The sequence below is a fragment of the Malus sylvestris genome, chromosome 5 (assembly GCF_916048215.2).
Source record: "Malus sylvestris chromosome 5, drMalSylv7.2, whole genome shotgun sequence".
NCBI classification, from domain to species: domain Eukaryota; kingdom Viridiplantae; phylum Streptophyta; class Magnoliopsida; order Rosales; family Rosaceae; genus Malus; species Malus sylvestris.
Genome location: NC_062264.1, coordinates 20,223,793 through 20,248,509, shown reverse-complemented (window position 1 = coordinate 20,248,509; position 24,717 = coordinate 20,223,793). Strand labels below are relative to the sequence as shown.

Here is a 24,717-nt window from a genome sequence, read left to right as displayed (position 1 = left end):
AGAAGCCATTGAGTCCAAGGATGACTCAGCTGATGCTGCAGTTCTCCATGGAGCTGCCGCAGAGGCTGAAAGACGAAAAGCTGGGGAAGGTGTGGATGTTTCAGAATCCTTTGGGGATTCAGGAGCTGAAGAAACACCCGAGGTAATTATTAAAGCACCCAAGCGAAAGAAAGCGGCTGTGATTAAGACTTCAGATCCTGATCCTGCACTTTTACCCAAAACCACACGACCAACTCTTACTAGAAAGAGTAAGAGAGCAAGAACTATTGCTCCTCCTAAGTTATCAGCCCCATCTGCTCCAGTCCCTGAGGCAGGCAGAAAGAAGCAACAATCTTCAAGTAAGTTTCTGTTTTTCTTTATCAAACTGCTACCTTTCTCCTTTATCTAATTGTTTCTTGTTTTTCTCGAAAAACAGGACCTCAAGCATCTAAAAGACCAATTATTGCTTCTAAAGAGGAACCATTAAGAGCTGCTATGCTAAATAAGGCTGAAGAACTGCAAAATACTGCCCTCAAAGAACTCGAGGTATGATTTATATATTTTTTTTTTGTACACCCCTTCTTGCTTTCACAGAACTCTAAATCTGATTATTTTGAATCAGGCCGCAAGAAAGGAAAAGCTTTTTCCGCCCTAGGCCTCTCCATAACTTGCCCGAGAGACAAGTCTCTCTCCTTCCTAGGTTAACCCTTCAGAGGTGCTTTTTCTTCCTTTCTAACTCTTGGATAACTCTCCAATTTCTAGACCTAATGCTTGAATCTTTCCTTTTCTTCTTATTTGCATTTAGGCTGGGGCATCTGCCTCCTTGCCTAGTCATGGCCCTCATCTGAAGTCTGTGATTTCTTCTATTGCTCTGGATGCAACTCCTTCCTCTCAATTTGATCCATCTACAGGAGTTATGTTGCACTTCGTGGATAAGGACAGTAACTTGGTAAGCCACTATTTCCACATTGAAATCATGTACATTACTTCCAAATTAACTCTCACTCACGTTTTCTGCATCCTTCTCCAGTATATGAGCCACCCTCTCCATCAGTGGTATCAGATAATGAACCCATAGTTCCTGAGATTCCTGTAACCTCAGAGGTAGCAATCTCGCGGGCATTTGCTTGCCCGACAGTTGATATTGATGAACCTCATTCTCCTCCTCAAGACCAAACTCAGGTATGAGAGTATTTTCTTCTTGGTTCCCTCTTACGATCTATTTACTAACAATCACTGCTGTCTTTGGATATCTCTAGGGCACTGGTACAGGTTCAGGTGCAGCTCTTTCCTCTCCTGCTGGTGGTGAAGAATCGTCCCCCCAACAAGGGGTTAGTACTCTTCCTGGTGAAACCCCAGGGCTGAGTCAGGTACATTTCTTCTCTCCAAAGCCTCTTTTTGCCTCAAACTGTATTCAGATTGTCTTGACCTGGTCTTTTGGCTTTTTGCAGCAAGTTCCAAAAGAAACTTCCCCCCCTCATTTGGTCCGTAAATCAAAGCGCTCTCGTCCTCATTTATCTTCTGGAGGTACTGAGATTCCCCCTTCTGGAATTGAGCAGATCGGGCAGACAGAAATTGCCCCCCAGTGGGCATTGCTCCATTAGAGGGAGCTGCAGTGCAGGATCCTCCTCCTTTCCCATCCTCAAACCCTGCTAAGTTGCCCAAACTTTTTGAAGCACTCGGGCGACTTGAGACAAGGTTGAAATCTTCAAGACATTCTTCAGCAACCTCCGTTTCTTCAGAGCAACAACGAGTCTTCCAAGAATGGGCAAGGAAGGATTTCACCGCTTCATTCAGCCTCAAGGCTCTTTGTGACCAAGAAAAGGTCATAATTGAGTCTTTCAAAACTGGTCAGCTATCAAAACCCCATCATGATTCCTTTCTCTCTTTCTTTGAGAATTTGTGGGCTCTTAGGGAGCAATACCAGAGAGCGGACAGACAAGCTAATCGGGCAAGGTGCTTTATGGAGAAAGAGTCAAGCACATCCGCTCAAGTTGATCGGTTGATGGAAGAAAGCTTGCAGACAAAAGAAAGGGTCAGAGTTGTTACTTCTGAGATTCAAAAGCTGGAGGAACAACTGGTTGCTCTTAAAGCAGAACAAGCAACTCTTCTGGATACCCTTGAGAACCAAATCGAGGGAGTAGAGAAATCAAACTTGGAGTTAGAGCATGCCAGGTCTCAACTTGTAAATAGCCATACTGTTTTGGCCGAACCCAGTAGGATATTTGCCATTATGCAAACATATCATTCTCGAATAATCACCCTATGTGAAGATGTAAATTTTTTAGAATAGGATGATTTGTAACTCTTTTCTTATTGGAATGAACATGTGTTTTGCTTCCTGCTCTGCTTTTGGTACTATTTGAATTGACTTCGGGCAACTCTTTGCCCCCTTGTTTACTTTCTTCTTTCTTCTACTTCCCTCGTAATTTTTTCTTTCCCCTTCTCAGCCCATGCCATATTGATCATATTTATAGGGGCTTCTGAGAAGGGAATTGCAGAATTGTCCACCATCACCTCTCCTGACTGGCTGGTGGAGGCTTTCTCTAATCTTTGCAACATTTGCAACAATGTGGTTTGCAAATCTTCTGGCATTTTTGTCATATATCTTCTGATCAAAAAGGGGATCTCACCGGGCGTGCCAAAACTATGTTCGCGTCAAGAATTTCCATCGGGGATGTTTCCTGGCCGACGAGCACACAGCTCCCCGGGAGGTTGGCGCCGGTTGAGGGCTGCTGTCGGGCTTCTGCTTCACTGTCGGGCTTTGTCGGGCAAGTCTCGTCGGGCAAGACTCTTCAGGCAAGGCTCGTCGTGCAAGGCTGAAAGAGAATGACAGAGTTAACTTTGAGAGGTGCCTTTGTGGGGCCTTAGGTGTAGGCCTTGAGGCTCACAATCAAGATTAACTTTTAGGTGCTAAGGCGTGCCACTGCCATCTTCAGCATGGCAGATGTAAAATGGATGTCGAGTTTTAGTTGTATATATGTATATACCCGCGAAACTGTGTTAGTTATAACAGGTGCCTTTGTGGGGCCTTAGGTGTAGGCCTTGAGGCTTCCTATCAGTAACTAAACCAGTGCTCGAACATATCATATTTGTTCTCGTGATTGTAGGAATCTTATAACTATTATACTTCTGATTACCCGAGTCCGATAGGTAGAATGAACCCAAATAGGTGCCTTTATGGGGCCTTAGATGTAGGCCTTGAGGCTTCCCATTAGAATTCGTTCTTATACTCAAACGTTCTAGATCGCAGAACAGAATGAATCCAAATAAGTGCCTTCGTAGGGCCTTAGGTGTAGGCCTTGAGGCTTCCTATCAGAATCCATTCCATGCTTAAGCGTTCTATGATAATCATAATATAATAGAAATAAAACTAAGAGGTAGGTCGATTACTTACGCCCCAAGTAACTTCAGACTTCTCGTTTATCAAGGACTGTCGTGGATGGGTTAAGTCCACATAAGGTTCTTTTTTATGCCTTGAGGCCAAGGACTTTTAACTGATCAGATTTGCATGCCCGAGGGCTTAGGACTTGGATCTGGTTTGAACACTGAAGATATATTCAAATCGGATCCAAATACTGAGAAAGCCTTTTAATAGTCATCTTGCTAGAAATAACTTGAATACAACTGGAAGTATACAACATATTGCTAGGCTAATGAATGAAAAGACAAAAACAAAGAAGGTCGGGCAAGGTTTAACCTTGTCGGGTAAGGCTGATCGTCTTGCAAGTTCCTATCTTTGTAGTTTATCAAGGGTCTGAAAGCTTTAGAGAGAGAGGGGGAGATAGAGAGAGATTACAAAAGATGAATCGATACTACAGCAAGGTTGAACAGGATAGCAGAGCTATTACAAAGGTTTGAGTGAAGGTTTATCCCGCGAGGGATGAAGGCTTGTCCCGAAAGGGATGAAGGCTTGGGCTGACTACAGCTTCGTTTTGAAGGCAAATCTAGCTTTGAGCAGAGTTTGTGCTTGCATTTGTTTGTTTGATTAAGTGTCCTTATTCCTGGTTTCTCTTTCTTCTTATATAGACAACTCGGCTGTAGCTTCAACCTTGCCCGAATGCGGTTTGAAGGGTGATGACTTATCAGCTATTTTACATGTACTGCCACCATAAAGTACTTTATGGGTTGTGTAGCTGATCAGTCTATACCACTTGGCCTTTGGGTAGGTGAGCAATTGGTCTTCATGAGCTGCACCAAGTCAGAAAAGGCCTTTTCTGCTTTTCTGGGTTTCGGCTGGGCCTTGGCCAACTCTTTCTTTCAGGCCTTCTTTTGGGCCAGCTCCTTTCTTGAGCCCAAAGTTCAAGTTTTGATCCAAACAGTTACACTTTCATTTGCTGCTATTATTTGCTCATACCCATCAGCTACGAATCTTCTCTAAATGTACAATTTTGAGTTGAAGTATGATGTTAAGCGGTTGACATTGTTACTGATAATCCGCACTCGCCTGATTACAAGAGAACATGGTTTGCATCTTTAATCTAGTAAAAAGTTTGTTTTCGTCCATAGATCTTGTCTATGCTTGCCATCGAAATAATTTATTTTATTTTATCGACAACGACCTTATACGTTGAGTTTCCAACTTTCCTCTCTCCGTAATCCGTTTTTTCTTCTCTTGATAAGTTAGTTTTACCTAATATTTTTGGTTAGAAACCTTGTCAGAAATGTCGAGAAGGATCATCGTACAAGCCAAAGGAAAGACAAAAGGCCGAAGCTGTCCCAGAAAGAAGGCAAACATATAGCTATCGATTCATTTTTCGTTGGGAGCAACCAGAACTTCTAAGATTATACTTTATTTGTTATTGTCTGTATATCTCTACATGTCCCTGTGTTTCATTTATTTGGTAAATATCAGCCTATTATGTAGATTAATTAAGAAGAGGGGAAAGGGTTCGAAACTATTACGATAATTTAGGAGATGAGAAAGTTTTGAACCCGGTATCCACCAGACTATTTATGTGAATGCAATCACAGAATGTGCAATCTGTAAAAATTTGGGTTCTAAATGGATCCGTCAAGAAAAGTTCCTTGTGTTCCTTATTTGTAAATCCACAAGCTTCCTACAGAACTTTGCACGTTACTTCCGTTCTCATCGTGAGCTTAGCCAACCATCACACTCCCTTAGTGTAGTCCATTGCGAATCTAAACCACATTATTACTAATCCAGGTGAGGCTTAGCCTCCTCTCCTTAATGTAAATAACATTATTTGTTAAAAAAAAATACACAAAAAAAAGCCTCTAAGGGTTTTCCGTTCAAATCTCATGAATAGAAGTTTGTATCAATTCTTACTCCGATAATGATGTAAGTTTAGGATTTCATTTAAGTTTCCCTCCATAAATCACGTACTCACCTTCTAAAGATGTGTATTTACATTTTTCGACGGAGATAAATATTTTTATATCTTGTATTAAAGAGCTTTTCAGCAAACAAGAAATGTAAAATGTCAATTTTAAGGCGTTTTGCACCCCCCCCCCCTTCCCTAAACTCTAGAGCCACATGAAAGAAACTTCATTAAACTCTCTCTTTGAAATAAGATTATAAAGACTTTTGCTGCATGTGGTCTAATGTTTCAGTAAATAAGGTGGAATATTCCCTCTCCTTCCCTTGATATGAATAACTATAAAAAAAAAAAGATTATAAGCACCTGCTCAAGATAGGACACATGATGGTGGTGGTGTAGCCACGTGTAGCTTATCTAAACACCAAGGATGAGAGAAAGGATCTGTAAAACCAAACTCCATCACGGTCCGCCAGAGTCTCCAAGCTTTGAGATATGAAACTGAAAGAATCCAATTCTTCATACTTCTGAATCACTTCACAAACATTTCTGTAAAAGAAAACCCCAAAACCCTAATCCCAAAAATTAAATCAGAAAAATATGGAACTATCATCCGTATCAATGATTTCAACTTCCAACCTCTCCATGCCAAATCCAACTGTTCATTTTCGCCGCACCATAAGCGTTTTAATCCGAACCAGAACCCGAATTGTTTCTTCATTACTCACCCCCACTACCCTTACCAAGAAAAGTAGAGAGGCCGGCACCGGACCCACAATGCCAACCATGGCTGAGATACTGGACTCATCAAAATCCCAGAAGCTGGACCTGCAGATCCAAACTGTGGGACCCTTTTTCAGAATCACGGCCAGAAGCTTGTGGACGAAGAAAGAGCTCGGAAAGGCCGAGGGGCTCATAAGGGTCTGGCTGAAAGGGAGGATCCTTCACTTGGAGTCCATCAGACTCAAGAGAGAGACTCTGGGGATGGAGAAGTCGATATTTGGGATCGGTTTGTTTCTTGGAGCTGTTGCCGTTCGGTATGGATACGATTGCGGTTGCGGAACGGCTGAGCTGCTGGCTATCAATGACTCCGATATTTACCACCACAAGGTTCGTCCTTTTATTTTCTGTTTACAGTTGACGTAGTGAAGAAGCTCTATTTCTTATTGACGGTTTGTAAAAGGTTCCGTTTGTGCATATTTCCCTTTCCGTTTTATACTCTCATAACACAAATAGCAAAATGGTGAAGCGTCTAATTTTTTTGTTCAGCTTGTGCGGTTCTATTCGAGAATCGGATTCAAGGCTGTACATGAAGTAACTGGTTCGACATTTGGAGACTTCGCCCATATGCTGGTCTGGGGAGGAATCGGGACCCGAATGGATGCCAGTGTTGAAGCGCTACTGATCAAATGGTGCACCAGGTTCAAATCTCCAAAGTGACCATTGGACCGCACAACCTGTTGTTACTAATACATTTGCAGACTGCTGAATGTGATGGCTGTAGTACTGAAATAGAAATGTTCTCCATACACATTGATTTTATTGAGCGACGGAAGATTTTCATGCTTTTGCTGAACATCCCTCTGCGTTCAAGTCTGCTCTCAAGCGACGGAGAACTTCTATGGCGCAGGTTAAACTGGATAGAGCGAAAAACAAAAAGTGGATGCTGCTCCATAAACTACTGAGTAGACGGGAACAAGAAGTTCCAAGCCATTAGATAAAATCAGTGGGAGATGCAATACTAGTTTGGAGTTGATTTGTAAGTGTGTCAAGATTTATTTTTTGGGAATTCCCAGCCAGTGTGCAACTAGATCATATAAGTAAAATCCTTCGGTTGTCGCTGAAATGATTTCGAATTTCAGATGCAGATTGCTTTGAAACACTAGCACTAGATCTGTTGAACCGGCAGCTTTCTAAACTGATAGAATCATACAGATCTAGAAAAACTTATATCAGTAGAAACATCTATCTAATAATTGCATCAGTTGCATATGAATATTGCGAAATTGTTTAAGGGGCAAGAGAAAGTGCCAGTCCAATTTTAGGAATCCTGTCAAGTGCCTTGGTGTTGAACTCGCCGGAGATAGACAAGCGCGACTTGGGTCTAATACTGTACTGCAGGAGAGTCTTAACATCTCCGCTACCATCGAGTCTAGCTTTCACCACTGTTTGATGATCAACCATGCACGATCCTCCAACTGTCAAGGTGCTTCTCTTTGTTGAGAGGTTCTGAGTGAACTCCACCACTGCTGCATTCTTCTTTTCTTGATCAAGATAATGAACGTACGATGCTGTTACCAAGCCACCCTTGTTTCCCCTAAACATATCACAAAGATAGCATATTAGAAACTCAAATCTGCATTTTGGCCTCTACAAAATTTGTTGATAAATTTATTTTTAATCAGACGCTTTATCCGCCTTCATAGTTATAGGGTTTGTAGATTGAAATGAAAAGACTTACAGAATTATTGAAGCATCAGAATTGAGACTCTTCATGCTAATGCCTGCATTACATTTGGAGAAAGTGCTGGAAGCGGTCTTGTATTCTGCCTCCATACCGATGACAAAGCTTGCACTACCGACGGTTGCTGAAAGGTTGATTGCAGGGGACTGGCACAGAGAAACAGACACAGCTGCGGCACCATATTCTTGGCGTGTTTGAAACCGGAGCTGTGAAACCAAGACGAGTGAGTTGATTTATAGTTTGAATTAGATGTGATCAGCATGCAGCATCGAAAGGGTGAGCAATTTCGGCAACAGAAATTTCTTTTATTTTGTTGTTATTTTTTCTATGGCAGATTTCGTAACAAGAACACCAGTTCAAGGAGTATTTCCAAACAAAAAGATTGTCAGACAATGAGACCAGTACCTTGCTAGACTTGTACTCCGGCAAGCTGAATGAAGCTGAAGTCTTTGTGCATGACGGAAACTTCGTACCTAATGTTCCAGTAACCTGTCATAACAAGGGGGACATAAAGAAACGCTTGATCCGAACCAAAAACAGCAGAGCTCAAACTTAATAGGGAACAGTAAAACTACATAAAAGAACCAAACCCACTTTTGAATCCGTATCAATTCGGCAGTTGAAGGTGGCATTCTTGTATGTGTACGATCCTGCAACAGCTGCACTTGATCGTCCTCCAATCTTCGCGGAGGTTGAACATGTAAGGTTCTGAATACAAACCCGAAAATACTCTCAACTTTCTGTCCAAGGTTTTAGAGGGGGTGCCAATATAAGAAGAACATACCACTCCGCCATCAATGTGGGATGAGAAACTGAACCTCTGGCCCTTGGAATATCCCGCTGTAAGCAAGTCTGCCGGAACCCAAGAGAGGTAAGTTGTAGGAGAATCCTCGAACAGGCTTTTTGCGATGGAAGAAACGAAAAACACAGAAATCTGGACAAGAATTAGAGAGAAAACCTTTAGCTTTGTGACCGAAGTCGGAGAAAAGTCGGCGAATCAAATGAATCGAAGAAAGTAAGAATAACAAATGTGTGTGTAAGGTAAAAAAAGGTGTGAATAGCACTACTATTTTAGATAGGCTAAATCGTCAAAATAGTTCATGAGATTCCAAATTGATAAAAGTGGTCCCTGAGATTGTTCACCATCCATCATTTTGATCATTCCGTTAAAAACTTCGTTAAGTGTCCCGAAGGAAGTTTGGGCAATTTTCAAAGCTTCGTAACTCAATCATTTCTTAACCAAATTCGACCCATAATATATCAAAATGAAGATAGGAAAGTGTAGAATAAGATTATACCTATTTCGAAGCCCAATGGTTGCCGGAGATGGCCGGAAAATAGCCTCAAAGTTGACTGGTCCAAGTGAAAACTTGAAAACTCGCCGGAAATTGGGTAAACTTTAAACGTTCATAACTTCTTCAATACTCAACGAAATCAAGTTATTCAAAAACAAAAACCATACTTCTTGATGAGACGAAGAGAATGGTACCTTTTTCGATGGCTAACTCGCCGTGGTTTGGCCGAAAAACAGCTCGAAAGTGGCTAACTTGAGACCAAGACAGCCACTTTAAGCCGTTTTCCGGCCAAAACATGGCGAGTTAGGCATTAAAAAAAAGCTACCATTCTCTTCTTCTCATCGAGAAGTATGATTTTCATTTCTGAATCACTTGATTTCGTTGAGTATTGAAGAAGTTATGAATGTTTAAGGTTTATTCAGTTTCGGGCGACTTTCCAAGTTTTCACTCGGACCAGTCAACTTTGAGGCTATTTTCCGGTCATCTCCGGCAACCATTGGGATTCTAAATAGGTATAATCTTATTCTACACTTTCCTATCTTCATTTTGATATATTATGGGTCGACTTTGGTTAAGAAATGATTGAGTTACGAAGCTTTGAAAATTACCCAAACTTCCTCCGGGACACTTAAACGGAGTTTTTAATGGAAGAACCAAAATGATGGATGGTGGACAATCTCAGGGACCACTTTTATCAATTTGGAATCTTAGGGACCAAAGTGATGAGTTATGCAAATCTCAGGAACCATTTTGGCGATTTAGCCTTTTAGATATAACATGTCTTAGTGCTTGAGTCATCCCTTCATCGACACACCCTACCTGCTGCGTGAAGGCCCTAAGGCCGTGAGAGTATGGGTCTTTTGTGTGCTTGACTTGACTCATTCTCTTGTCTCACAATCAACTTTTTTGTTTTTTGTTTTGTTTCTGTTTTGGTTGAAAAACTGGGTTAAATGCTAATAACCCAAACAAAATTATTCAATAATAAATCTAGACTAGAACATCACATGTTGATCCTCATGAACAAAACTAAATGAACGTAAAGGAGAATTATCAAAGTAAAAAGTTGTGTAAATCTAAATTAAGACTGTAGGTCGTTAAACTATTTGCTACAAAATCTTTGTGAATGGTTGAAGTTTAATACTCACAAGATTGATAACCCCATAGAATCGAATATTTGCCCCATTTGTAAGCTTCTTCGTATTTGTTTAAGCTTAATGTTGATGGTTGCAAGAGCGGAAATAATAATTTCTTGTAAGTGGTGTTTTAAGATATTTTTATGGTAAATGAATTTTTGGGTTTTGTGCCAAATTTGGGCACAGGCGAGATTCTCACTGCTGAGCTATGAGAACTTTATTTGGATTTACAATTGGCATGAAGATTATGGATTAATAAATTACTGGTGGAATTAGACTTTGCACTCATAATTCATTTGATGTTGCAAGTTGCTGGCAATCATCATCCTTTGGGTCCTCTTATTTTGGTTTGTCGAAAGGTTGCTTTCAAGATCTTGGCAATGCGAACTTTTTTTATTTTTTATTATTACAACAACATTTTTATTAGAGATTAGAGACATTGGAACGACTTGAGACGATGTTAGAATAGAATCTTTATCTCCAAAATCTTTTCTATAATTATCAAATTATTATTAGTATATGATTCTTTTCACAGTAGAGATTGTTATAACTGTATATATTGTACTCTCTTTAATAATTAATACAAGGAGAGTCATAATTTACATACAGTTGCATTTGTTTATTTTAGAATTGACTCCAAAATAGAAAGCTTCTTGGTATGGGTGGGAAAATGGGTATAGGAACCACAGGTAGGGGCGGGTAATTCAGGTTCGGGGCGGGTCCAAAATTTCTAAACACAAAACGAGGTAGGGTGGTTCAGGCCCCCGGCCCGACCCGTTTCTAGCATGAAATAATAGAGTTGAAATTTTTTGCTCATCCCAGTCTTCTCGATATCTCCTCCCGACTCCTCCCGACTCCTCCCAACTCCTCTCATTTCACTCATACCTCAATCTCTCCTCCTCGATCTCTCATTTCATCATCAGAAGCTGCAGAGTGCCGGTTTTGGTTTGCATGCTGGCGATTCCAGTTCTGGGGTAGAAAACTTGTGGAAATTGATATAGTGGAAGTGGCAGGTCTTGATTTTGGTTTTGATTTGCGGGAGATTGGTTTTGGGTTGGGGGATTAGGATCATAGTGTTTTTTGTGGAGAGGAATTTCTATCTGTGGAAGAGAATTTTGTATTTCGTATATGGAGTTCGAAAGGCGGTGCAGAACTGCCTTTGGCTTGGCCACATGACATTTCATGTTTGACAAGAAGGTGGAGATGGAGACCAAGAGTGAGTTGCTTTGTCTCTTATTGGAGTGTTGTTGTGGCTTGTGAAGACGTTGATCTCTCCTCCTGACTCATAGTCCTCTTCAGTTCTAAGGTATTACGTTTTAGGGATTTGGGATTGAAAATTAAATTAGGTTTCTAGATATAGGGATTTTTTTGGGTTCTTGAACCTTGACCTCTGTTATGTTCCAATTTCAAATCTTTTATTGAATTGAATTTGAATCGACTGAGTTTGAAACTTCTGTTGAATTAAATTGAATTTGAGCAAAAGAAGAAGCAGATTTGAAATACATGAGTTTGGCCTCGGAAAGGATCTTGAAGATGGCGTTAAAGGTGGCGTGGGTGTGGTGGAAGTTGGGCTGGCGGTCGACCCAATCGAAGAACTTGAGGCAGGAGAGGACATCATGGTCGTTGCTGCCGTACCTTAGGACCCATGGGGACCCATAGGAACCGGCCCGTTTCAAAAGGGCTGGGTCAAGTCCGAATCCTATTTTGAAAAATCCAAAACCCGCCCCGTGTTATTTACAAATTGTTTCGGTCCGGTTCCTTCAATTTTTAGCCCGGCCCAGCCCCTGCCCACCCCTACTTCTTGTTCGACCAAACTTTTCCTATTGTTTTGTTAGGGATTAGATTCTCTCGCTCGTGCTTTCTTTGTTTCGAAGTCAAGAGTACCTTGCATTTTGGGTTTGGTCTCACTTGCATACTATAGAAGTCCGTTTAATAGTCACTTATTACTATGGTCTTGTGGTAATCATCTTCATTTGAAAGGTTTTATATTCGATTTTTGTTAAAGATAAATATAAACCACATTATTGCTAGTACATTATGAGGTTAAGCCTACCCCCTCGCATTCGTGTAAATGATATCGTTTGTTAAAAAAAAGGGTAAATTACACAAAACTACCTCAACTATGGGTCGAACAACAATCTCATACTTCATGTTTTAAACATTGCAATTTCATTCCTCTACTTATGAATTCGTTGCAATGTTAGGCCTCCGTTAAATTTTCTGTCAATTTGGTTGTTAAATGATGATGTGGGAGAAGTGGGGTCCACTTATTCCTCAACTAAAATTAAAAATTAAATTTTTATTTAACAATTAAAATGAATTAAAAAAAATATTTCTTCCTCAAATTTTTCCATTCCCCAAAATTTTCCAGTTCCTCAATTTTTTCAAAAAAAACCCCTCGAGACCCTCACCGATTCCGTCCACTCCCGTCACCTTAGGCGTTTCAATGCCGGCGAGGACTACCTTGTATTTGATGGCCTTTTTGATATCTGCCAGGCCTCCGCCAGCAGCTCAATCGACGTCGTCGGTTCTAATGTGATTCCCATTTGGGTGGTTAAATTTTGGGTTACGACCCGTGTTGAACTCGCCGGCGAGCAATGGGGCGACGAAGTGTTAGGACCCTGCACTAATTTACTCTTGCCTTGGTTAATTTACCTGCCTCGTAGTGGAATATAGGAATGTGGTGACTCGGCACTTGGGTTACCTAAGTCGTTTGTCTGTAGTGGATGATGTGGGGATATACTAGTCCGTTGTAACCTCATTTGAGTTATGAAATAGAACTTATCTTTCTCCGCAATTTTCCTTTTCTCTGCAACTTTTCTTTTTCCTGAAACTTGTTCCCCTTGGAGCGACTGGAACCTACCATTTGGTATCCAGAGCCCAGGTGTGCATCAATGGGCAAGAGCAAGGCCTCAGTTATGGTCGCCGACATGACGGCGGCTGAGTGGGATCGTGAGCTTCAGCACCAGCAACTCCAGGAATTTCAAGAATCCTTGTCGATGGTGAACAGCCGCTATGAAGACATCCAACATCACATTGCAGACCTCCAGCACTCCATAGCAGATTTGTCCGTCCACCACCTCCGCCAAGACCAAGTTCAACAAACCATCCTTGATGAAGTCCGTTCCCTCAGGCAGCCACCCCACACCCAACCCAGCACCCAAATACCCATTGGCTCCATCCCCATTTCCCTCGGGTCCACCCCCTTTTCCTCCATTACTACTCCTATACCAACACCCTAATGGGGTTTCTCTCCCTCCTAACCGATCACCAACACCTACCTACCCGGATCCCATTTAGCCGCGAGTCCATCTTTCATTCTTTTCACCCTGCTCTTTCCTGACCCACACCCCTCTCTTAGTCGCCATTCAACCTCCAAATATCTTCCCCCTTCCTCCAGTGGCCTGCTCCTTCCTCACTTAACTCTAGAGCCGTACGGATTTACACCCAACTTACCTTTTTCCCCCACCGTTTCTGGACCTCGACATCTCAAGATTGAATTTCCTCACTTCTTTGGGGACTACCCTTATGGCTGGATCGCTATGGTGGAAGTATTTTTGGAGTACCACGAGGTTGACAACCACCCCTGTGTCACCATAGCGGGCCTCCATCTCGGCGGCGAAGTTGCCCACTGGCTCCGTTGCCTACTGGCTCCGTTGGTTGAAACTGAGATATCCCTTCACCTCGTGGTCCACCTTCACCACCCAGTTGCTTCACTGGTTTGGACCATCTAACTCCTTGAATTTCAACATGGCTTTCTCTCACATCCAACAGACAACCATGGTTAAGGCTTACGTGGGGCATTTTATCCGGCTCTCATGCCGCACACCTGATTGGACCAACGCTCAACTCTTAGAAGCATTCTTAGGGGGTCTCAAGGATGAACTTCAAGATGATGTGGTTGCCCAGGTGATAAGAGCATATTTATGTGACTGAGTTAGCTTGTTCTCATGCTCTTATGTTGTTATTCCTTAGTTATTTTAGTGTTTAAAGTCATTTTCGTGCAATTTCAGGTTCTAAGGACAAACTATGCACAAAGGTGCATTTTGGAGCCTTTTGGAGCAATCTTGGGCATGAATTGAATAACTTATGTTTGGAGCAATATAGATGGACGAAATTGAAGACTTAAAGAAGTTTGGAACCTGCCAAAGAGAGGAAGAAGATGGATTGACCAAATCAAAGTTTCCTAATCTTAGTGCATAAGAATTTCAGCTACAAAGAAGGAGTCCTAAACATTTTTAGGATACCTATGTCTTTGTTCTAGGAGGTTGCCACACCTTTCCCTTCATTTTCCTATCCCTTGCAACACAAGAAAACCCATTCCCTTTTAGAATTAGGGCATAGCCGCACCTTATGTCCTTATTCCCTTGGGATTTTGGTTTTAACTCCTATTTTCTCTAAGTTTTGGATTTAATTCCCTAACCTAAATTAATCATTCCACCACACCTTCCTTTGCCGTGCATAACCATCCAATTTCTGCACCATCCCTCACTCTTCCTTCCACTTCCTTGACAAAGTTGATGCACCACTTACTCACCTTTCCACCAATGCCATGCATCACCATTGTCCTCTTCATTATTTCATGCACCATTCCACCACACCTTCCTTTGCCGTGCATAACCATCAAATTTCTGCACCATCCCTCACTTTTCCTTCCACTTCCTTGACAAAGTTGATGCACCACTCACTCACCATTCCACAACACCTTCCTTTGCCGTGCATAACCATCAAATTTCTGCACCATCCCTCACTTTTCCTTCCAATTCCTTGACAAAGCTGATACACCAGTTACTCACTTTTCCTTCCACTTCCTTGACAAAGTTGATGCACCACTTACTCACTTATCCTTCCACTTCCTTGCCTTGGTGCACAATATTCTTGTCCACTCATTTGAATCATTACACACACACTCCATGTCCCCCTCCATTGCCTTGCACTTCCTCTATAAAAGGAAGTGTGTGTAACATAAATGGGTTCATACTTGGTTAGATCATTCACTCTCATTTTAACACAACCTTCATCCAAACACATCCATTCATCTTCACATCCATTCCTCTATACAAACAAACTTTCAAACACTCACCAACACCTTGTGCCGTAGCAAAGAAAGGGAAGGAAAGTGCTTAGACATGCTTGCTGTCCAACTTGGATCGTTGGAGCGTTTATGTGTTTTCTTTCTTTTGTTTCTAATGTTTAAATTCATTTCCTTTCGTTTTGTTGTAAATATGAGTGACTAAACCCCTTTTGGCTAGGGCTGATTTCAAAGCCATGATTATGTATGCAATATAATTTGATAAATTCCAGTTATGAACTCTTGAATCGTGAATGCAATTGGCTTAACTATTTGATTGATAACTTATTTGTATTTGTTAATTAAGGGTCGACACTTAATTGGCATGTATAAATCCGTTGCTAGAATATAAGGAAGTTTCACATAATCGTTACAAACTTATATTCACATGTAGTGAAGGTCGCTTATAAACGATCGCGTTAAGTTCAATTCCTAGCATGAGTGACATGATGTCATAGTTGCAAGTACTTTGTCAATGCTTATGATGTTCATTAAACGTAATGATCTTTGATTGTATCTTTATTATGATGTCATGTAGGGAACTTTAGAAGAATGTTTTGGGTTGTCGAATGATGTCATCCAATCCAATAAAACAAGGAAAATCTGAGAGTTAACTAGTGATGTCACAGTTAATTTGGAGCATTGTCGTTCATAATTCAATGAAGTAGTAACTGGAAATCGAATTGTTTGCATACATGTCATGTGTGGAGAAAAAGCCTCTAGCTATCCCATCCATCATCTTATTTCTCACATTCGTTTTACAATCTGTCTAGTTTTTCATACTTGTTTGTTTGTTTCAACTTCATCCAAATCAAAACCCCCCTTTTAGTTTCTTGTTTCAAAGTGTTTCAAATCTGTTTTAGTTTGTGTTTTTAAGTGTTTTGATTCAAGTAAAAGTCAATTTTCGTCCAAAGTCATTCATAGTGTCTAGTTTAAGTTTATTTATTTGTTTTAAGCTGTTTTGAGTATTTTAAGTTTGCTTTGAGTCTTGTGAGTCTTGTTAAGTATTTTTTTTAGTTTAGTTTTATGTTTTTGAGTCAGTTTAGAGGTTTTTAGCAAGCCCTCCTAAACCCCGGTCCAGAACGATCTCTACTTATACTTGTACTACAATTGTCAAAAGAGGGTTAAATTTGTGTGTTAAGATAATTTTCGCATCACCAGGCACCTTCATCGCTTGCACGTGCCATCGAACTAGCTCGGATCTACGAGCACAAACAGGGGTGTCGAACCACGGTGCGCTCCAGGTTTTCCCGTGTCCCCACCTATACCCCCAAACCTATTTCTTCCTCTCCCACCAACCCATTCCCCACCACCATTCCTTCCCGACCCTCTCCCATCCCATCCCATTCCACACCCCAACCCACAACACCCACAACACCTAAGCCGATCCTTCGGCTCACCCAAGCTGAAATGCGCACCTGTCGTGAACAAGGCCTCTGTTTTAACTGTGATGAGCAATATCATCCGGGTCATCGTTGCTGACAATCACATATCCTACTTCTCCTGGCGGAAGATGATGCCACGGATCTTGTCCCAGAACTAGATGATACTGTTCCCCCACCCCCGACCGTGGTTGAACACCCTGAACATCTGATTGCCTTCAATGCCATATCCGTCGCTAAGCATGCCCGTGGTCAAGCTATGCGTTTGGAGGGTTTCATTCACAAAAAACCACTCCAGGTGTTTATCGATTCTATGGCAGACCAAAGCTTTCTTAACCCACACATGGTGGCTCGTTTGGGGTTGCACGTGGATCCCTCTCGCACAGAAGCCGTAATGGTGGCAACGGGCCGCTGTTTTCATACAAAGGGCGTGGCGCACCAGGTGCCTGTGTGCCTTTAGGGGTATACTTTATTAATGACTTCCATCTCCTCGCCGTTGTGGGCTGTGACATGGTCTTAGGAATCGACTAGTTGGAGACTTTGGGCTTTATTGGGTGGAATTTTCTCCTCCGGATCATGGAATTCTCGATGCATGGGATAAACTATCGTTTGGTGGGCTCTTCCACCTCACCCACAGTCGGTTTTCCTGTGTCCGGGACTGTCGTCCATTCCCCTCAAGACTTTTTCCGAGTGGTTGCATAACTCTCCAGTCTCACCTCATCTTCTCTAATCCCTACACCAACGTCGGCTTGCATTCAAACTCTTATCCTCAAATATCATGCCCTATTTCTACCACTAACAACCTTGCCTCCAAACTGTGCCATTGACCATCAGATTCCCCTTCTTCCTGGCACGGGTCCGATTAATGTCTGGCCATATCGTTATAGGCATGCCCAGAAGGCTGAACTCGAGCGCCAAGTTGACGAGATGCTTGCCATGGGCATTATTCGCCTTAGCTTGAGCCCCTTTTCTTCACATGCATTGTTGGTGGCCAAGGGAGACTCCTCATGGCGTTTTTGTGTGGACTACAGCGAAGTCAATTCTGTAACCATCAATGATTGCTTTCCAGTGCTCATTATTGATGAACTATTGGCTGAATTGCAGAGGGCTATGTTTTTTTTGAAGCTGGACCTTCGCTCGGGCTACCACCAAATCCGCATGCATGAAGCGGACATACACAAGACGGCGTTCCGCACTCATGAGGGTCATTATGAATTCACGATCATGCCATTTGGCCTGACCAATGCCCCAACAACGTTTCAAGCTCTGATGAATTCCCTCTTGAAACCACTGCTCCGGAAATCCGTCTTGGTGTTTTTTGACGACATTCTGGTTTTCAGTGCTTCATTGGATCAACATGTTACCTATTTGGCTGCGGTCTTTGACATCCTACAGGCGTATCACCTTCATTTGAAGTTGTCTGAATGCCTATTTGGTCAGGACTCCATTGCTTACTTGGGTCATATCATTTCAACCGCAGGCGTCACGGTCGATCCTTCCAAAATTGTTGCCATTGTGGACTAGTCGACACCCACTAGTGTCCGGGCCCTTCGCGGCTTTTTGGGTCTCGCTGGATATTACCGTCGATTTGTTCGACATTTTGGTTTTATTGCCAAACCACTCACCGACTTACTAAAAAAAGATAACTTTCTTTGGTCCCAGGACGCAGACACTGCTTTCTCTGCTCTCAAAGGTGCGCTGTTTACCACCCCAGTCTTGGCGCTGCCCGACTTTTCCAAGTCTTTCACTATTGAGTGTGACGCCTCCAATGTTGGTATTGGCGTTGTGTTATCCCAAGACAACCACCCGATCGAGTTCCTCAGTAAGCCCCTTGCTCCCAAACACCAATCTCTCTCGGTGTATGATAAGGAAATGCTTGCGGTCGTCTTTGCGGTCTAAAAGTGGCGTCCATACTTGATTGGCCATCATTTCAAAATCCTCACGGATCATCAGACATTAAAATATTTCTTGGACCAGTGCATTACTATTCCAGCACAACATAAGTGGTTACTGAAGCTTCTCGGGTACAACTATACTTTGGAGTACCGTTCCAGGGCTTCCAATGCCGCTGCCGACGCCTTGTCCTGTCGTCTTGAATTACTCTCCTTAATGGGTCTCTCTCAGCCAATGTTTGATTATGTGACCGAGATACAAGTAGCCTGTGCCACGGACCCTCAAGCCTCGGCCATTCTCACAACATTGCATAAGGACTCAACCAGTCATCGCTCATTTCAGCTCCAAGGCGATCTTCTATATTACAAAGCAAGAATTTTTGTCCCTTCCACGTCTCTATGGCGTTCCCACTTTCTTAAGGAGTTCCACGCCTTCTCGTCTTTGGGTCACTCTGGTTTTTTGCGCACTTACAAGCGCCTCACCCACAACTTCAACTGGCCGGGCCTAAAAAAGGATGTCAAGCAATTCGTGGTAGCTTGTGATGTGTGCCAACGCACCCATTATGAGACAATCAAACCCCCGAGATCATTACAGCCCCTTTCCATTCCCACCCAAGTGTGGACAGATATTGCCATGGACTTTGTCGAAGGTCTACCCGTAGCCCACAGCTGGAATGCTATCTTGGTCGTAGTGGATCATCTCTCCAAATATGGCCACTTTATACCTAAAAAGCACCCGTATACAGCCCCTCAAATTGCCGATATCTTCATCTAGGAAGTCTTTCGATTGCACGGGATGCCAGCGTCCATTGTGAGTGACCGGGATCCAATTTTCATAAGTGAGTTTTGGACTGCCTTCTTCAAACATCAACAGACAGTGCTTTGTAAAAATTCAGCCTATCATCCACAATCGGATGGTCAAACAGATGTTCTCAACCGCACATTGGAACACTATCTCAGAAGCTTTGTCATGGACAAGCTGAGTACTTGGATACGCTGGCTTCCATGGGCCGAATGGTGGTATAATACTACTTTTCAGTCCTCCATCAAGATGTCATATTTCCAGGCAGTTTACGGTTACCCTCCACCCTCTGTGACGTCTTACCTTCCCGGCTCTTCGGCCGTTCACTTGGTTGATCTCACCCTTATCGACCGTGACACTTTACTCAAGCAACTTCGAGAGAATATGCTGATAGCGCAGCAGAGGATGCGTCAACAGGCTGATAAGCATCAGTCGGAGCGTATCTTTCAGATAGGTGATTGGGTCTTCCTCAAACTCCATCCCTATCGGCAGACATCCGTTTCCAAAACTCATTGCCCAATACTGGCTCTTCACTACTACGGTCCCTTCCAAGTGGTCGCCAGAGTTGGACTAGTCGCTTACACCTTGGCGCTTCCCCCTCAGTCACGCATTCATCCCACCTTTCACGTCTCTCTGCTGAAGCCCCAGGTTGGTGCTCACACAATTACCTCTGCAACTCTCCCACAGGTCTCTTCTGATGGCTCTTTTATGTGGTTTCCGGAACACATCCTGCAACGTGGCATGATCAAACGTGCCAACATAGCGGTCACTCGCTGGCTTATTAAGTGGGCAGGCCGGCCGGAGCATGACGCCACGTGGGAGGACGCTGACTCTATCTTGAGCCGTTTTCCAGATTTTGAAGCCTGATGACAAGCTTGTTCTCTAGGGGGTGCCATGTTAGGACCCTGCACTCATTTAACTCATGCATTGGTTAATTTACCTGCCTCGTAGTGGAATATAAGAATGCGGTGACTCAGCACTTGGGTTACCTAAGTCTTTTGTCTGTAGTGGATGATGTGGGGATATACTAGTCCGTTGCAACCTCATTTGAGTTATGAAATAGAACTTATCTTTCTCTGCAATTTTCCTTTTCTCTGCAACTTTTCTCTTTCCTGAAACTTGTTCCCCTTGGAGCAACTGGAACTTACCACGAATGGACGGTGGCATTGGTGAAGAGGCCAAAGTATTGGCTGGTGAAGGCGTTGGGAAGCGAGGTGGAGTTGGAGAGGACGAAGCAGAGGCCGAATCTCGGGATTGATGTAATTTTCGAGAGGACGGAGAAGATGAATGAGGTGGTGAAGGAGGCGACGGAGGTGAAGTTGGAGGTGGGTTTTATGGGAATTTTTGTTGGGTAGAAGACGCAACTGACGGCGAACTGGTTGGTGTTATTTGTGAGGCGAATGGCGGCGTAAAGTCAGGCGTCATTGATGAGAGTGAGGTCGGTGGCATTGGTGATGTTGGAGAATGAGTTGAAGAGGAAGTCAAGAGCAGAGGTGGGGAGAGGAAGAGGTGGTTGAGGAGAAGAACGATGAGGACAACTAAGAAGGATAGATGGGTGGACGGTTCAGGTCTTTGGGAATGCAGTTGGTAATGGGGGGATGAGAAGGTAGTGGAGCAGACTTGGGGAATTGGAAAATGTTTGAGGAAGAGATTATTATTATTATTATTATTATTATTATTAAGAGTAACGCTATTCATACTTTGTTTTGTACCACATTTTCATATCATTTTAGGTGGTATTTGATATGGACAGTTACATCATTTGAAAATCTGATTAATTCAAATGATGTAGCTGTCAACATCAGATGTCATCTAAGGTGGTATAGAAATGTGGTATAAAAACATGATATCAATAGCACTACTCTTTTTTTAATTCATTTTAATTGTTAAATTCATTTTATTTAATTAATTTTTTATTTTAGCTAGGGAATGAGTGGGCCCCACTTCTGCCACGTCATTATTTAACAATCAAATTGACACAAACTTTAACGGAAGTCTGACATTGCAACGAATCCATAAGTTGAGGTATGAAATTGCAATGTTCAAAACATGAGGTATGATATTGTGGTTCGACCCATAATTGAGGTAGTTTTGTGTAATTTACCACCATACTGTTTTTAGTTATTATTTTTATGTTTTTCTTTTTAATATCTTGATCTCAATTGAAAATATAAGAGGAATATGGAAAAGTGGAAGAATGATTGTGAAAAACGTAAAAGGTACAAAAAATGAAAACAAAAAAGCAAAAACTATTTTAAATTATTTTTACTTTTAAGATTTTATTCTCATTCATTCTTTGTTCTCCTCCCTCCAATCATCCTTCTTCAACTCTCCTTTCTCGTATTTGAAGCAAAAAACGTGAAAATTAAAACTTAAAAATGAAATGTTTATCAAGCAAGCAGTAATACACCTCTCAACCTACACATAATCATATAATAAGATTAAATAAGAGCATTCATCTCTACACATGTAGTCAGTGATCAATTTTTTTTGATATATATAGTATCAATTGTATTTAAAAAGTTAAATAAACTTTTTAGGTTAAGATTAAGGTCTCTAAACCCTTGACAACAAGTCTGAACCACCTCGTAAATGTTGAAGAATTTAAAATTACACGTCGGAAATAGGACTTACTAAATTGCAATAACTAACTTAGTACTAACTGTTTCTACTACTGAGTACAAAATCTTTTGCAATAAAACCACACATATTGGGGTATCCAAGTGTTTAAGATGAAGGCAACATAAGCACTCCATGCCATGAGCTCACACCAAATTATCAAAATCATTAGCACCATATATCTAAGTCATGGGGTATGGATAGAGGTTATTGTCAAAATACTCCTTATAGATTACCTCTGCAAATACTCTAGGATATAAAGCCACTTAATATGGACCAATTGAATGAACGGTAAAATGTGCAAATAAGGATCTAACAACCAAGAATTTCGATACTATGATCCAGTTCATACTAAACAAATAACTTTTCTCTGAATTGGACTATGATTAGTTTTCTCGCTCTCAAAAATGAGTGTTGAAGAAAAAAAATAAATAAAAAAAAATAAATGAATCTAGGCTTAGCGCAATTAACTAGTAAAGAGACAATAAGCAGAATTACCACAACCAAATTACATATGCATTGCCAAGTGCGAGTGGCAACGTTGGGTTACTTTCTTTACTGATAACATATATATACAAGTTATCTCTAGCTCTTATACGCATGTAAACAATCCCTAGAGCCTAGCGCCCCACATCGGATGTAAAACTTTAAATAAAATTTCGGAGATGGGGGGACAGGGTGGGGTTGTTCTATCGGGAAGTTAGCTTTTTCTAATCGCTCTGAACGAGAATGAAGTAGTTTACTTTTGTAGTTGATAGCCAAATTCTGGATCTTGATTCTTTTTGACCGTTCAGTGCGTGTTAGAAAGTAAGAACTCGTTTGGCACGCTGTATAAGGGATCAGATAGGACTAATAGTACGGACCCAGCCGTTTGGTGTCCTTTCGTACTAAATAGTCGCTGGATTAATTTAAGTAGTTAGACAGGATAGTCGGGTATACACCTTCTTAATAAACCCTTCCAAATGGAGGGGATTATTAGTCCGGTTCCCTTTCTTCTCTCTCGCACTTCGTTATCCACGACGCCTTCTCTCGCCGTTGTCCCTCTCGTCATTGTCGTTCTCCCGGTCATCTCCTATAGCCGTCACCTCATCTCGCCGACATTGATATGCAATGAGGTGCAGAGAAGAAGAGATGCTAAGGTGCAGAGAAAAAGGGGGAGGTCTGTGATAGTGAGCATTGCAACTTTAGGGAGGGGGAGGTTTGTGACACCGAGCATCTTCTTCTTCATTTCCCCTTCCTTTGTTCTTCCCCCTTATTCCCACAAATCCCAAAACCCAATTCCTCTGCCGGCCACCAACCACCACCACCACCAGGTTTCATCCAACCATCCAGAACAAGACTCTTCTCTCCCTGCATCTTCTTCTGGCTACCAGATCTCCCTCCCTCTTCTCTACCGCTGCCGTTCACTGCTTCCGCCGCTGATTGCAGCTGCGAGACGCTGCTGGTGATGTGGAAGGAGGGGAGACTGGGACATAGCGGGTGGGGAAGAAGGGGCTCTTTGGCAGGTTTGATGCTAACATGTTGCTCTTTTTGACTGGATATGGAAATGTGAGGGGTCGAAGAATGCGGCGGTGCGGGGAGAGAAAGAGAGAGGAGAGAGAGGGGGTGGCTGATGGCTTAGAATATTCAAGGTTAAGAAAGAGATGGTGGCTGGTGGCTGAGAATGTTCATGTTAAGATTATCCAGTTCAGTACCAAACACAGTATAAATAATACGGTCATTAGTTTGATACTGCATCAAACGTCAGACTAATTTAGTCAGTATTGTCCAGTGGCTATTTATCTTATCTGACATAAATAGTCAATACAGTTCGAGCTGTCAAACGAGGCCTAAGGCTACTTTTGTAGTTCAATAACCAATCCTTACGAGTAGTTTAACTCGCCTAATCCTTCATCATCCTCATTGAATAAAAAAAAAAGTATATAAAAAATAACATATATAGGCTTACATTTGGTCTTCTGACAGTTGAGCCTAATAATGTAGGTTTGTAATTAAGCAAGACAATAAAATGATTAATTGTATGAAAAGGTTGAGACTTGAGTCTAACTCTAAGCCTAATAGGGCACATCCTGCCTTTTACGGAAAGGTTGCAAATAACAAATAATACAGGTAGGTAGCAAATAAGAAATAATTTTAAAATATATTATAATGGTACTTGCGATGCGAAGGCCTTAACGGTTACAAGTCTTGTGCTTGGCTTATCTCTCCTCATTAGTGCCTGCATTTCATAATCAACTTTTACTAATCCGTAATTAGATTGAGATGAATTGAATTGAGGAGAAGTTGAATTGACGAAAAATTAAAATAAGATTCTTATGAAAGTTGTTTACTAAACTGTCTGGAATCAGAGTAGGAATAATGCTGATTCTAAATAGTTGTTTACCAAATATCTCTGAATTGCAATTAAAACTAGTATAATTACTAAACTGCCAATGTTTTGAATAAGTTAATTTATGTGCTAGATAATAACTTTAAGGGTAAATTACATTTTACCCCTTCAGATTTTGGGTCGATTTCAATTCCTTACAACATCACTAAAACATTGCACTTTCATATCTCAAGTACTATTTTATTTCAATTTCATACATCTGTTACATTTTTCATCCATTAGTCCGTTAAGAGATGATGTGGCAAAAAAATAATTTTTTAATTTAAAAAAAAAAACCTGAATCTTCTCAAAAAAAAAAAAAAAAAACAGAAAACTTAGAACCCACCCCCACCCCCACCTCCCCCGTAACCCCTCCCCACCACCTCCCTCTCCTCCACTCTCTTCACCTCCCCTCCCATCCAAAAACCCACCT

At 41.8% G+C, this 24,717-nt stretch overlaps 2 protein-coding genes, 1 long non-coding RNA gene and 1 pseudogene across 3 annotated transcripts; 3 read left to right on the top strand and 1 right to left on the bottom strand.

Moving 5' to 3' along the window:
• Positions 1-474: 474 nt before the first annotated feature.
• On the top strand, positions 475-1,838 carry LOC126621885 (uncharacterized; annotated as a pseudogene).
• A 3,853-nt stretch (positions 1,839-5,691) lies between these two features.
• Positions 5,692-7,104, top strand: LOC126621883 (uncharacterized). Its single transcript, XM_050290498.1, has 2 exons — positions 5,692-6,368; positions 6,528-7,104. Exons 1-2 carry the CDS (start codon positions 5,859-5,861, stop codon positions 6,696-6,698), a joined length of 681 nt encoding a protein of 226 aa, XP_050146455.1. The 5' UTR covers positions 5,692-5,858; the 3' UTR covers positions 6,699-7,104.
• A 23-nt stretch (positions 7,105-7,127) lies between these two features.
• On the bottom strand, positions 7,128-8,709 carry LOC126621886 (mitochondrial outer membrane protein porin 5-like). The gene is made up of 6 exons (XM_050290500.1): positions 8,681-8,709; positions 8,507-8,574; positions 8,317-8,430; positions 8,128-8,211; positions 7,720-7,928; positions 7,128-7,575 (listed from the first exon to the last, which is right to left on the bottom strand). Exons 5-6 carry the CDS (start codon positions 7,812-7,814, stop codon positions 7,269-7,271), a joined length of 402 nt encoding a protein of 133 aa, XP_050146457.1. The 5' UTR covers positions 7,815-7,928; positions 8,128-8,211; positions 8,317-8,430; positions 8,507-8,574; positions 8,681-8,709; the 3' UTR covers positions 7,128-7,268.
• Positions 7,850-8,458, top strand: LOC126621887 (uncharacterized). Its single transcript, XR_007623216.1, has 2 exons — positions 7,850-7,945; positions 8,057-8,458. It is a non-coding gene; the product is annotated as an uncharacterized LOC126621887 (long non-coding RNA).
• Positions 8,710-24,717: the final 16,008 nt, after the last annotated feature.

Coding starts and splice junctions, on each gene's coding strand:
- LOC126621886 (XM_050290500.1), bottom strand. CDS start 7,814: ATGGAGGCAGAATACAAGACCGCTTCCAGCACTTTCTCCAAATGTAAT. Junction 7,576..7,719: donor TCTGATGCTTCAATAATTCT/GTAAGTCTTTTC, acceptor TGATATGTTTAG/GGGAAACAAGGGTGGCTTGG.
- LOC126621883 (XM_050290498.1), top strand. CDS start 5,859: ATGGAACTATCATCCGTATCAATGATTTCAACTTCCAACCTCTCCATG. Junction 6,369..6,527: donor CCGATATTTACCACCACAAG/GTTCGTCCTTTT, acceptor TTTTTTGTTCAG/CTTGTGCGGTTCTATTCGAG.